Source organism: Triticum aestivum, chromosome 7A (assembly GCF_018294505.1).
Source record: "Triticum aestivum cultivar Chinese Spring chromosome 7A, IWGSC CS RefSeq v2.1, whole genome shotgun sequence".
Taxonomy (NCBI): Eukaryota; Viridiplantae; Streptophyta; class Magnoliopsida; order Poales; family Poaceae; genus Triticum; species Triticum aestivum.
The window spans coordinates 664,631,111-664,645,390 of NC_057812.1; the positions used below are offsets into that span (position 1 = coordinate 664,631,111).

At 44.8% G+C, this 14,280-nt stretch overlaps 1 protein-coding gene across 3 annotated transcripts; it reads right to left on the bottom strand.

Moving 5' to 3' along the window:
• Window positions 1-3,416: 3,416 nt before the first annotated feature.
• On the bottom strand, window positions 3,417-9,397 carry LOC123149091 (metal transporter Nramp3). 3 transcript variants are annotated; one of them, XM_044568626.1, is made up of 15 exons: window positions 8,886-9,397; window positions 7,697-7,865; window positions 7,337-7,415; window positions 7,204-7,244; window positions 6,963-7,041; window positions 6,766-6,870; window positions 6,452-6,561; window positions 6,009-6,190; window positions 5,852-5,921; window positions 5,428-5,601; window positions 4,835-4,939; window positions 4,287-4,418; window positions 4,065-4,160; window positions 3,875-3,967; window positions 3,417-3,782 (listed from the first exon to the last, which is right to left on the bottom strand). In XM_044568626.1, exons 1-15 carry the CDS (start codon window positions 9,380-9,382, stop codon window positions 3,744-3,746), a joined length of 1,971 nt encoding a protein of 656 aa, XP_044424561.1. In that variant the 5' UTR covers window positions 9,383-9,397; the 3' UTR covers window positions 3,417-3,743. The 3 variants fall into 3 exon arrangements, with proteins under 3 accessions (XP_044424561.1, XP_044424560.1, XP_044424562.1); XM_044568625.1 differs by having other exon boundaries at window positions 3,417-3,967; XM_044568627.1 differs by lacking the exon at window positions 8,886-9,397 and adding an exon at window positions 8,293-8,686 and having other exon boundaries at window positions 3,417-3,967.
• Between the last annotated feature and the right edge of the window lie 4,883 nt (window positions 9,398-14,280).

Consider the following 14,280-nt stretch of genomic DNA (forward strand, 5'->3'; position numbering starts at 1 on the left):
ATACAAAAAAGAAAAGTATTCTATATAAACAATAAAATAATAATAATAATAAACATGCCTGTGAGAGAAGGAAAAGGAGAAAAACATGAATGTTTTCAAAAAAATATTCTACATAAACAATAAAAAATAATAAAATGAAGGAAAAATGAAGACAAAAGTTATACCAGGACTGTAATCATCCATCTTTTGATCCCCCCTTCATCAAACACCTCAAAGTTAAATAAGTTACCTCAAGCAACCGGATCAAAATGAACAATATCACCTAGCTCTATACTATGTGCTTTCCAAAGTGAACTAACCAAATGAAGTACTAGCCTCGTCCCCCGCGTCGCCCTCCCTGGCGACACGGGGGAAACCCTAGATCGGCACCGCCACCCCCTCCCCCCCTTTCCACCCTCCCCTTGGCTCACCGCCACCGAAGGAGCGGCCGGCAAAGGCCGCGTCGGCTCCGGTGAAGGTGGCGGCGGGGCCCTCTCATCTCCCTCATCTGCAAATTTGGCGAGGAGGCTGCCAAGGACGGCATAGGGCGGGGCCATGGCAGCGCGGCGGCTCGCGTGCGCGACACGGCGGCCCGGGGTGGCGCGTGGAGGGAGGTTTGCTGCGGCGGCAGTTCACGGTGAGTGGCTGGCTGCGGCGGCTGTGCGGGAGGCGGGCCGGCGCGCCAGTCGGGCGCACGGGCGGCGCGGTCGTCGGCCTGCGCGACGGAAGAAGGATGTGGTGCGGCTGCTCGCGCGGGGCGCGCGCGGATCTGGCCTGCACGCGACGGAGGGGAGGAGCCATGCTGCAGGGGCGGGCGGGCGTGGTGGTGAGCGCGTGTCGGGCGGCGCGAGGCTGCTCGCTCCCGTGAAGCGGTGGGCCTGCGTGACTGCGTGGGCGCCGGCGTGGTTGGGCCTGCGCACGGATCTAGCGCGTTGAGGAGGACGTCCCGGAGGCTCCGCATGGCTGTGACGGGGGAGGCTGCGGATCCGGGCTCAGGTGCGCGGGATCTGGTGCTGGAAGGAGAGGAACGACACACAAGGGTTGCGGCGGGCGTGGCCACGCAAGGAGATGCTGCGGGCGCGTCGAGGGTGCGAGGGGGCAGCCAAGTGTCGGGTGGCCTGGATCTGCCAGGTTGTCCATGGCTGGCGGCCCTGGAGGGGCACTGCTGGTGGTGACCGGCTACCGCTTGTTGGAGCAAGGAGGCTCTGGCCGCGGTCGGATACGGGATGCAGGACCCGATTTGGTCTCTGCAGGCCTGTCGTTGGGGAGGCTAGCTGGTGGCCCTGCACAGCAATGGCGTGCTCGCTGTGTGGGGGTGCGCGGTCCAATGGAGGTACGGGTCAACCTCGGCCTACTGCGCGGGAGAGTGGCTGCTCCGGGTGAAAGCCTGGCCGGTGCTGACCGGCCGGCGACGACGGCGCCCGTGGGCGTCGCTATCCTCCTTGGAGGCGTCGTCGGGGATCTCCAAGCCATTACTCTCGGATCAAGTCCTTCGGGTGAAAACCCAGATCCTGCTGCAGGGTCGGGCGGTGGCGTCGTCTTCAACGTCGTTCCCCTCTTTAGGGCGCCGTCTTGAAGACTTTGATCCCTTTGGTGCTTCCTACGACTGGACGTGCACGGTGACTTCTGTGGCAACAATGACGGCGGTGAGCAATGTCGAAGGCGTGGCCTTGGTCATGGTAGTCGGCTCTTCTTCTCCGACGTGTCCGTGGGAGTGCCTCGACTGCCTATTCCTGTGAAGTCGAAGCCGCGGTAGAGGGCCGGTGGTATACGATGACGCGTGACAGATGGTTTGTTCGGTGATCCTCCGTGACGCCAACCTTGCCTAGTTTCCTTTGTAGTTCATCGTTCGTGTCAGAGCTGCGTTGTCTAGGTTGGATTGTATGGAGTATTGTGTTGCAGCTATTAGGGCTGTTGTTTTTTCTTTTTCTTTTGATCTTCGGATCTTTTGGTCCTAGGACCTTCATCATCTTGTTGTTTTTTATTACTTCCTGCTATTATCAATGAATGCCAGCGATGTTGGATTTAAAAAAAATGCTTTCCAAAAAGCGCCGCAGATGTATGTCTTTGCATTGTGCTTCTCTATAAAAGAAGCCGTAACTTCGACCATGAGCACTCGGAGCTGCCATGAAAAGATACACACGGCTATTCAAAGTTTCTCTAAGAAGCAGAGCACCACATCATGATTTTTTTTTGAGATAAAAAAAGCGCATTAAAAACACAAGCAAAAAAGGGCTGTAAAAAGCTAAATAGTATTAAACAATTATCATTAATTCTTCAAAACCTTCAACCATCATACTTTGAAAGCTCTCTTCTCCTATCTGATCTACGACAAAATCCCTTAGGTTGATGACAGCTAGAGCATTGATTTGACATTTCAAGATTTTGGTACGTTGAGAAACAACTGAAGAAAACACATGGTTAGAATGCCATCATGTAAGACACACAAAAACTAAAAAAAATCAATCATAAACACACAAAAAAAACTAACTTACAATATTCCCCTCCTAAACCCTGTCTAGGTTTTTGTCCACTTTTCCTCGTCCAAGCTTGTTTGACAAGTAAAGTGTCTGTAAGGCCTTTGTCCAGGAATAGAAGGCCCACGTTAAGGCTTTTGTCCACAAGGCCGTTTTTTTCCTTTTTGAGAGGGGGGGGGGGGGAGGGGGAGGGGTGACAAACAAGCAAACAACCAGACCTGGGGAATCAAACCCATTACGCGTCGCGTAAGGAGCGACCGATGGCATTGTCCACGTCCGCAAGCTACGAGACAAGGGAGTTTTTTTTTAAAGAAAGACTAGGGAGTTGAGTCCATGTTGGCAAGGCTCATTTGCTTCGTCGCGAAGAAAGGCGAAACCTAAGTCGTCCCCTCCACCCGATGCCTCCGTTTGTCTCGCTTCTCTCTCTCTCTCTCTCTCGCCTTCGGCGGCGGTGCCCTCCTTCCCTCCCTCCCTCCCCGACGACGGTGCTCTTTGATGTTGTCGATCCCCTTTCGTCTATCTCCCTCTTTCCCGATTTAGATCGACGAAGCCGGGCATGTCCAGTCCACCCTTTTCTCGACCAGCCCTGGTGTCGGCGCCCAGCGACCATGTCAACAGGAGGAAGGAACCTATCGTTGTAAGGAAGGGGCCACAAAGTAGATGACGTCATGTTAGATGTGAGGTATTATTTTACATCTAGATGTGACATAATCGGATCCTTTCTGTTAGCTTGGATAAACCGTGTCGCGAGCTGCATCTTATAGTAAAAGATGAACAGTTTGTCTAATTCACATCTAGATATTTTTTAAGGATGTCACATCTAACCTCCCACAAGTATATAATGCATCAACAAGAAACAAAAAAAACTAGAACAAAAAAAAAATAGACCACAAACAGAGTGAAAATCAGCTTAGATGTGACATAACTATGTCACATCTAGATGTGTCCGACAGACCCAAAGATGAAATTCGTTCTTTCTTTTTTATCGAAAATTATTAGCAACTATACCAACTATCCATTTCCGTAAGAACGATTTTAATTCGGCCACTATAAAATCACTTCGATTGTCTACATCAATACCGGATGACACCTAACTCTTCACTTATGCAGCTACTGCATCATCACCATGATCAGAAACATATCTAGTTTCCTCACTGCGGCTACTTCGGCTAGTCCAAATCAGACGCAGGGCGCTGATGAGGAAGCTGCATGCTGGAGATATCCTCTCGCGGAAGATGACCCAGAGAACCTTCTCCCTCGGTGTGGCCTGCGTCCCCAAGCTTCGCGTCACTCTCGAGCAATGGCAAGGTACACTTCCTGTTCTTCCTGAAGACGAGGTAGAGGATCGCGGCGATGTATATCAGCATGCCGAGGAACCCAAATATACCGGAGAACACTTGGGAGACGGTGGATAGTACACTGTGAAGAAGCAGCCTGACGAAGCTCGTTATCAGGAAGTAGATGTTGATGACCATGATGAAGGAGCCGATCGCCCATGTGAGCACGGAGATCTGCATCGGAATGGAAATTGGACGCGCTATTATATGAGTATAATTGGATTGCTGCAGCATCATTGTGTATATCCAAATTATGCGATGAACGACTTACGAATCTTGAATTTGTGTGTGGCCCCATCTTTGTTTTGCTGCTGGTGAATTTAAGGAGTGGTACTAGAGCAAAAGGAAGTTCAAATGACAGAATCATCTGCATACAGCAGTAGGGGATTAGTTAGAAGTAGACTTAGGAAATGAACAGTGTGACTGCATGTGCAGTGCACCGAAGCAAAGATCATCAGCAATGTGATGTTAAGAACAGAGTTGCAGTGATTACCGAAGCAATGATAATCAACTTCCCAGCTGCTGAGGAACCGCCAATTAGTGACACAATCAGACTAGGCACAATTGCCAGGGACCTAGTTAGAAGGTTCCGTAACCAGGGCGTCATCCGAAGATCCAGAAACCCCTGGAGTAAGAAAAGAGTAAAGGTCAACCACTACTAGATGACAATTCATATATTTTGCCCAAAGCTTACTACCATCTCTACACATTTTACAATCTAGTTTAGCTTGATTAAGCCTGCAATCAATGGTAGATACACCATGTTTTCGAACTTTCCTGCTCATTTTATTCACAATTTATTTAAACAAGAAAAGATGGAACATCAATACGAGAATACATTCAAAACATAATTTTGTTATTCTAATAATTACTTTCAACATCAAACCTACATAAAGCTAAATATGATACTAAATGTCGTTAACAATCGCACAACATGGTCGGAGCCTTCATGAATTAGAACAAGATATGGTGTGCCAATAAGCTTTGCAGATTGCAACATATGGCTAACAATGAAGAATAGTAATAGAAGTGACACAAAACCTGCATGACATATTGTCCTGCATAAGTTCCTGTAATCGTAGAACTCTGGCCAGATGCCAATAAGGCAATAGCGAACACCTTTGAGCTCCAATTTCCGAGGACATTCTACAACAATAGGCAAAAGGCGATATGGGATCAGAATGTATACTGCAATATGGAATGTCTATTTGGGAGCCCTTAATGCATGAGTACCACTTCAACAAAAAATTAGTAAAAGCCAAATCCTCAAAGTAAGAGATAACTTTTTTCATCAGAAAGCGTTTCATATTTATCAAAATAAGAAAAATACGGAGGTTTGCGTAAGACCTTTGCAAACGCCCAGCTTAGCACATGACGTATACAGCAACGTCTTTCAACAAATGTCCAGCTGATTAGCAGAGAACTTCTGCCGAAACCATAGTACTCCATCCGCCTTGATTAACTTGTCACAGGAATGGATAAAAATGGATGTATCTATAACTAAAATACATCTAGATACATCCATTTCCGTGACAAGTAATTCCAGACGGAGGGAGTATGTAGCACAAAATGAACAACATAGTCTACATCGCCAGCTAATAAAACAATACAAACACCACAAGTGTCTGACCAACCTTTAACAAGAATGAAGCTTTGTTAAGATCTAGATCATTGCAATTCATCCGGTCTTCAGGGTTCAAATTATCTGCACTGCAAACTGCACCACTAACAGATATGATAGAGATGTTGATCAGAAATGCTACTGTGAGGGCAAATGCACTTTCAATCATATAGAATCTACAGGCCTCCTGCAAGAAAGTGGAAACATATGTATGTCAACTTCATGCTTGTACTTCTGAAATTAGTAACGCAGATATGCTCAGAAGTCGGAACACATAAATTGTTTAGTCTCAATTTAGTAGAGCACATCAGCAAGGGTAAACAAATTAGGTGTACACAATCAGGTATCAAATTAAGAGTATATTAACACAGATAGAAAAACTCAGTTATACATCAAATATCAGATAATATTCATTAGGTTAAGTTAAGATAGATTACTTTGATCCCATGAACTGATCGTGGTACTTTTCTTGACAGTACCAATGCTGAGTGGAGAAAAAGATTGTGCCTGCATTTTTTTTATCAAAACATGAAAAAGGTCCGATGTTACAAATTATAGAAATATTTGAGGGAACATGGTGGATGTGAAGCTTACGGCATCACCATAGCACCAAGTAGTGAGATAGCAAGACCTGTAGCTCCATCTCCTTTAATTTCAGGAACAAAAAGGCCTCGCACAACTTCTGAAGAATTTGGTTTAGAATACCCAAGTTCAACTAAGAAGCAAGTTGCTATCAAGAATACCAAAAATGCTATCAGAAATTCCAGTTTACGGACCTGCACAAAGCAAATCAATATGCAACATGAGCAACAAGAGAGATATAGAGAGTGCTTGTGCTGGTGAACTAATACAATACTGATGATCTGCTAATGTATGCTAACTGCTAGAAAAGCACATTTAAATACTGGTTTGTTTTGTTATATAACAAATGAAAACAAACACATCGCCCCTTCCAAGAAAATAAATTACGTCTGGAATCAAAACTAAACCTCATAGAAAAATACTTGCTGGTGAAGATAAACAGGACATGTTCTTACCCCATATTGTTGCAGGAACAGGAGCATCAGAGTGCTGAGCCCAGTTATGAGAACACCACACCATATCGGAATTTTGAAGAGCATGTTCAAAGCAAAAGCGGTTCCAATTACTGAAACGAATAAGCAACCACCAAAGCTGGTTAGATATAATTACAACTTTAACTGACAGTTCCCCCATCACAAAATGCTATTTTAAATTTGGAGTTGCTTTATAGTACTATGACATCATCTGCAAATAAGACGAAAAGGCTGAACTACTGAATCCAGGTAGCTCTGTAGTTCAGTTAGAATGCAACGTTTGCACGTTTTAATACCTTCAGGAATGTCGCACGCAACTACAGCCAGTTCTGCAAGAATCCATAAGATGAAATTTGTGACCTTGGGATATTCATCCCTGCAGTGCTCAGCAAGATGCTTCCCTGTCATGCAGCGGAAGTTTAAAAAAATATTAGCAACATACGCTCAACGAAACAAGGATAAGTGCTAGTGCTGCATGTCTCGTAATACTGACCAGTCACAACCCCAAGGCTGGCTGCAAGTGATTGAATTACAAGTGCAGCACATGACGCGATAAGTATGATCCAAAGAAGCTGCCAAGAAAACGAGACGGTCATGCTTAATGGTAGATATAATCATCAGATAGCTGAACGGCAGATGAAGGAAGTACAGTCCATAGAGTTCCCAACTTTAAAGGAAAGATAGGATGGACAGTACCCAAAAATATGCTAGAGACAAAGGAAAAAAGGACACACCTCATATTTGTATTGTGCTCCAGCCTGTAGGTCGGTCTCAACTGCAATATGGACAAAATTTATTTTCATGAGCTGAAAGCGATAGCGAATGAATAGACGGAACAAAATGAACACCAAATCCAGCTAATCTTACAATTGCCAGGATCGATATACGCGATAGAGACGAGAAAGCCGGGCCCTATGTATGAAAATAAGTTCTTCCAGCTATTTTTCTGCAACAGCACAAATCAACCAGTAGTTGGTTAGTTTTCCTCATCTGTATCAACTGTCCAGAAATAAATTCAGCAAACAAACTGATTTGGCACATAAGGTCAAGAAACTGCAAATTCTTTACACGTCAGTACATCAGATGCACATGAAAGAACAATCTTGTAGGAGGAAAGAGTGGGCCTAAGCCTAACTGGTAACCCTTGAAATTAGCTGCATGCCATGGTGATATATTTTCTTTCTTTCTTCAAAACCAATCAAGAACTTTCAAGCACATGTAGCATACCTCGGGGATGACAATCTGATCAACATCTATGCTGTCAATGAGAGGAGTCCCCGGTCCATTCGAGAGATTGTTGTTCTGCCCGACACTAGTCATGAACTGCGGCTGCGATGAGCCTTGCCTCGGGCCACTCATACTCACTCTCTCCCGATGACACCCTGAAGCCGATGAGCTGCAAGCACAACACAAGGCGCAGTTATTTGTAGGTACGCTTTGCAATGGCGCTATCTCGCCCGCTTATAAGTACATAAAGAATATGCCTAGTGGAGGCGTAAGAAATCTTCCCGGCGGTAGGATTGCACTTGTAAGGACCATAGCCACTAACACGAGAAGATAAGGTAAACGAACATCAAGACCCGGAAACAGTGGACACCAAAAAGATACACCACAGAGTCACAGTGTGTGTGTACACAAAAGTGGCAATTTCAACCAATCTTGATCTGGCAATTGGGACGACGCTCTGAGGCCTGAGGCAAAGACATCTGCTTTTCAGACGGGGATATATATTCGTCCGCGCAAATTGGACGGCCGGGAGGTAAAGGGGGTTGAATGTGTGATTACCAACGCAGCATCGGGAATATAGAAACAATAAACAGTACCTAATAGTATCTTTTAGCAGTGGCTAATATTGAATTGCAAGCTTCAACGGCGACGTAGTAGCGCCAGCTTTATCCCATACGGAAGCTAAGCAATTGGAACGGGATCCTACGGGCATGTGGTGCAAGAGGGAGGTAAAATAATACTATATGGAAAGGGGTTTAGTGGAGCTTAATGGCGGCCGGGAGTGGCATGAGGTCATCAATCTCAGACGCCACGAACGAAAAGATGGCACTGAACCGTGAGGGTTAAGGAATCCGGGCAGTGATGGAGGATCCTCCTCATCGTAGATGAGAATGGTAAGAATTAACTAGGGAAAAGGATTGAGATCAAGAGCGGGGCTTGTGCGTGCATGCCGCATGCCTGCATCTCACTCCGAGATTCATTCCTAGAGAAATCCTTCCGCCTCCGTGGGAAAAAACTCCCGTCTTGCGGCGATCACGCCGATGGGATTACACGGAGCGAAACGAAAAAACAGAGTCCCGCGAGATGGGCGGCGGTGCCGCGGCGGCGGAAGCGTGCCCGGATCTGGGCGGCGCGAATTGCATGGCCTGGAGGACGGAGAGAGAGAGGAGAGGGCCCGTGCCGGGCGTACCTGACTGACTTCGGGCGGTTGGGCGGCGGCGGCGGGGGGGCGGGAGGAGGGAGAGAAGGGCGGAGACGTCGCCGCCTCTTCTTACTTAAGTCTTCTCCTGCTCTGCTGCGGCCTCGCGTCTCCTGGCAGACAGAACAGGAGTCGCCGAGTGGAGTCCCGTGGTCCAGCACAGTCCTCCAAGGAAAGGAAGTACTACGTCTGGTCTGACACACGAGCGGAGCCCGGGCGCCACGTCGCTCGCGGCCTGGCAGCCGTCGGGCCGGGGGAGCGCGGGACCGCGTCCGTCCGATCACGCCGCTCTGCTTCTTTTTTTTTCCTCTTTGGGCTGCACGCCGCTCTGTTGGTGACGCTGCGAGCGAAGCCGTCTCCGTCCGTGTGCTTCCGGTGGCTCGGAAGAATGGAAGGTCACCGACCTCTCTGCTCTCGCTCTCGATCTCGTGGGCGTGGACCGGCCGCTGCAGCGGATACGGGCGTCGTTCCAAGAGAAAGCGAAACATTTGGCACCGCACGACCCAGAAAAGCGACTCGTGGTTTGCCGCCCACCCCGTCGGTCTCAGTGTAGATGGCTGTACTTTTTTTTCCGAGGCATGTCCTTTTGTTTTCAAAGGATCGAATCAATTATAAAATTTCACCGAAAGTATAAAGCATCTTAAACATAACAAAAATTATGTTTAGATTTTTTAGGCCGCTGAACGGTTACTATTGCCGTCGGGACGAGCCGCTGTCACCGCTCTATCGGACCCGGATTGACCTTATCGATGACAGTCAGAAAGTCCTCATGCACGTGCCCTAAGAACCCGTGCCCTGGAGTCACAGTTGTCGCCGTTGAACTCTTGCATAGATCTAAAGCACGTGACACCAAATCTCGGCACATAACCGGGAACCCTAACCTCACCATCCTAAGAAGGCGACAAGAACCTACCGTCGACTACAACCAGACGGACGAGCTCAAGAAGTACCGGCGCCCGGAAGACAAACTCAAAAAAGAAGCGTCGCCATCCACCCGATCCCGCGTATGCGAGGACAAAAAATAAAACCTAACCTAAGTTACTAACCAGAGTGGAAGCACTAGGATTTCCCTCCCACCACGGCCGCTGAAGCGGCAGGTAGAGGGGGGGGGGGAGCGAATCCACGGGCTAACCGATGAGGCCCGGAGGGGATAATTTGGCATAGCCGCTTAGGTTGGGGGGAGGGAAGAGAATTACGAGGTTTGCACCTTATTTTCTAGGAGCTCATCCGAGAGAAATCTTAAAGTTAAGCATGCTCGGCTTGGAGCAATTTGAGTATGGATAACAGGCTCAGAAGTTGTTTCCAGGTGCGCACGAGTAAGGAAAAGGTGCATATGAAAGACTAATGTTGGTTTGTAGGACCAGCCTAGACCCCGGGCACAAAGTCCTAGAACTGATGGGTTTGGCCGACGTGTTACAATTTTCAAATCTGTGATTTTATTCCAAATTCAGGAATGTTTAAAAATTCACAAATACTTTTTGAAAACATGAATATTTCAAATTCATAATTATTTTCTTTAACTTCATAATCTTTTTTGAATTTATGAACTTCTTCCAAATTTGTGAATGTGAACGTATTTTAAATCCACAAACATGTTTTGAATTCAAGATTTTTTTACAGAAAACCAAGTGTCAACTTTTTCCAGAAAAACCTTAGGGTCAGTTATTTTGGGCTTCTAAAATAAGTTGCACCCTAGCTAGCTTATTCTAGAAGCCCAATTAAAAATATGAGCCATCGGAAAGTTACTAAACTTCTTAAAAAAAATTGGTTGGGCTAGTAGAATAAGTTAGGTAGAGGAAAGCTTATTCTGGTTTATTCTAGAAGCCATCGGAACAACCGAAATAACTAATTAAGGAGTACTCGTTGCAAAGAACACTCCACTTTCCCAGGTCGCGACAAGTGGCGCACATGCAGCGCGCCACTTGTCGCAATCTGGGAGTTTTTCCTTTTTTCGTAGATCCGTTTATTCAAAACGTTTTATCTCTTAAACCGTGCATCCAAATCTCAAACCGTTTTCACCATTGGAATCCTCGCGTCAAGATCTTCAAAAATAGATCCATGTTGATAAGTTTTGACGAACTTTTTTTCACGAAAAAAACCGAACGAAAAAAACCGGGAGAAAAAACCGAACCGGGAGCACGGTTTTTTCCCTTTCCGAAAGAGGCACGCCCGTGCCTCTCGCGAAATCACAACCGTGCCTCTCGTGAAAGCAAAACCGTGACTCTCGTGAAAGGAAAAAACAAAAAACGTGTTTTTTTTCGTTTCCGAGGTTGTGCCTCTCGCGAAAGCAAAACCGTGACTCTCGCGAAAGAAAAAAAACAGAAAACGCGTATTTTTTTCCTATCCTAGAGGCACGGCCGTGACTTTCGCGAAAGCACAACCGTGCCTCTCGCGGAAGCAAAACCGTGACTCTCACGAAAAAAAACAAAAAATGCGTTTTGTTTTTCCCTTTCCTAGAGGCACGATCGTGACTTTCACGAAAGCACAACCGTGCCTCTCGCGGAAGCAAAACCGTGACTCTCACGAAAGAAAAAAAAATAGAAAATGCATTTTGTTTTTCCCTTTTCCGAGAGGCACGACCGTGACTCTCGCAAAATCACAACCGTGCCTCTCGCGGAAGCAAAACCGTGACTCTCACGAAAGAAAAAAAAACAGAAAACGTGTTTTTTTTCATTTCCGAAAGGTACGACCGTGACTCTCGCTAAAGCACAACTGTGCCTCTCGCGGAAAAAAAACCATGACTTTCACGAAAGGAAAATAAAAGAAAATGTGTCTTTTTCGTGCAAAAAAATTTATTTTTCAAAAAAATTGATCGAAAAGCTAAGAAAGACCGGAGAAAAACCAAAACGTCGAAAACCGCCAAAAAAACCGTTTAAAATGCCAAAAACGCGTGCAAAAAAAATAAAAAAATAAAATCCGAAGGAAACGTCCATAGCGCGACACGTGGCAAATGGCTGAGAACGCGCCAAGTGACGCTAATCGTTGCGAGGCTTCCGAAGGAGTGCTCGTTAACTAGTTGCTCACCGGAACAACTGGCCTTTAGCAGCAGCGAGAAGGCACTATATTGGTCGCAATTATACCTGGCCATGGGCAGCCCGGCCCGGTCGGCCCGACCCAACCCGGCCCGGCCCGACCTTGTCCATGGGCCGGGCTTGGGCCTAGGTTTTGAGGCCGAAGCCCGGGCCGGGCCAGGCCCGGGCCCGTCGATTTCACCATTTAAGGAAGAGGCCCGGCTCGTGGTCCGAGGCCCGACGGGCTTTTAGTGTTATGGTCAGGCTCGGGCCCGATTTTTAGGCCCGGCGACCGGAGCAGGTCGGGCTCGGGCCTGGGTTTTTTGCGTCGGGTTTTGGTTAGCCCGGCCTGGCCCGAGGAATGGCCAGGTATAGTCGCAATCCTCGCGCGTGTGCGACAACAAAATTTTCATAAGCATGAGGCCGTGAGAGCTATGTCTTGTTTAAAGCGAGACAATAGTTGCTCTCGCCTGAAGGGATTTCGCTCTTGCATATGAATCGGCCCGGCTCATTTTATTCTCCTCGCTCGCTCGCTCGGATTGATCGCTCCTGCACTGGTTTGGTTAGGTTTCGTTTCGTTTTTTATTTTTATTTTTCTTTTGTTTTTGTTACGGTTTCTGTGATTTTTTTCTTTATTTTTACACTGTTTTACCGATTTTCTTTGATTCTTCATGGTTTTTGTTTAGTTTGTTTTTTCATCAATTTTCTTCATCTGTTTCTTGGTTTTCATTGAGTGTTTTTTTCTTTGTTTGTTTCTTCGAACAAAATGTTTCTTTATCGCTTCCCTTTGGTTTTTCTTGTTCTTTGTTTACCTTTTTGCATTGAGTTTCTCCAATTTTCTTGTTTTCTTTTTTATTTTTGTTAATTTTTCGTGTTTTCCTCATGTACTTTGCCGGGTTTCTTCAGATTTCAGTTGTTCTTAGTTTCTGAGGTGTTTCATCTGTTTATTTGGTTTTCACCGATTTTCTTCGGTTTTGTTTGTTTCTTTCTATTTTTCATTGGTTTTTATGTTTTCTCTTGGTTTTCAGTATTTTTCCATACACATTTTGGGTGAATATCCAATACATTTTTCTAATACAAGTTTAACATTTTTCAAATAGAAGATCTCCATTTTTTTAATATGGGGTCAACATTTTTTTTCTGAAAACAATTTAACATTTTTAAATACAACATTAACATTTTCTGAATAAATGGTCAAGAATTTTTTCTATACACATATAACATTTTTAAATGCTTGATTAATTTTTTCAGATACAAGATTGATTTTTTTAATACATAGTCAAAATAATTCTATACACATATAACATTATTCAAGTGCTTAATGAATAATTTTTAAATACAAGTTTAACATTTTTTAATACATGGTCAATATTTTTTCTATACATATTTTAAACATTTTTTAAAAGCTTGATTAAAAAATCAAAGACAAGATTAACATTTTTCAAATATATGGTCAACACTTTTTTTCTTTACACATTTTAACCATTTCAAATGCTGGATTAAAAAAATTTCAAATACAAGTTTGACTTTTTGAATACATTGTCAATATTTTTCTATACACATGGAACATTTTTCAAAAACTTGTTTACCATTTTGTGCAAATGCTTTATTAACATAATTATAAATACATGATCAACTATTCGCACACACATTGTATATTTTTTGTATATGTTTTTCTTATACATGAGAAATATTTTCTCTATACACATTTAATACTTTTCAAATGCTTGGGTAATGTTCTATTAAAAATTATGTTATTCAAAAAATATTTATTAGAATATTTGATAGTAAAAAAATGAAAACGAACGAGGCTGTGGCTTCCTGCTCACGGGGCCGGCCTATCTGGCGCTCCCCTGACCCGAGGTTTCCCTACGTCTCGCTAAACAGAGACAAAGGGGCACCCGCATGAGGCGCCGATGAGGAGGTCTTAAAGACGAGAGTTCCTATTTGGCCAACTACTATTCCGCGCCATAAACACCAGTTTTTAGTTGTGCATCCAAACTGGCGCACATCCCGATTGACCTTGGACTCGCCCCGTTTAACCTTTTCTCTCTCTTTTTTTCCTACTTTTTTTTTCTGTTTTTTTCCTACTGGCTTTACGAACCTTCTTGAAAGTCCAATCGGTTTTTTCTGGAGTGGTTTTTCCTTGGCTTTCCTCCTTCTTTTTTGTTTATTTTCCTTTTTTAGATTTATTTTCCACATTTCTTTCTTCTCCTTTTTATATTTTGTGAAGAATTTCGTGCTTTTTTCAAATTTTCAAACATTTTTTTTTCAAATTCATGAATTTTTTAGCCCCTGAACTATTTCCAAATTCATGAACTCTTTTCGAGTGAATGAACTTTTTGCTGTCAATTTTTTCAAATTCATGAACAAAC

What these genes read in the sequence shown, in the direction of transcription:
- LOC123149091 (XM_044568625.1), bottom strand. Translation starts at nt 9,382, where the DNA reads ATGTTTCGCTTTCTCTTGGAACGACGCCCGTATCCGCTGCAGCGGCCG. An exon ending in GAGCACAATACAAATATGAG is followed by an intron (nt 7,042 to 7,203) that starts GTGTGTCCTTTT and finishes TTTTCTTGGCAG; the next exon opens with CTTCTTTGGATCATACTTAT. An exon ending in CAGCCTTGGGGTTGTGACTG is followed by an intron (nt 6,871 to 6,962) that starts GTCAGTATTACG and finishes GCTGCATGACAG; the next exon opens with GGAAGCATCTTGCTGAGCAC.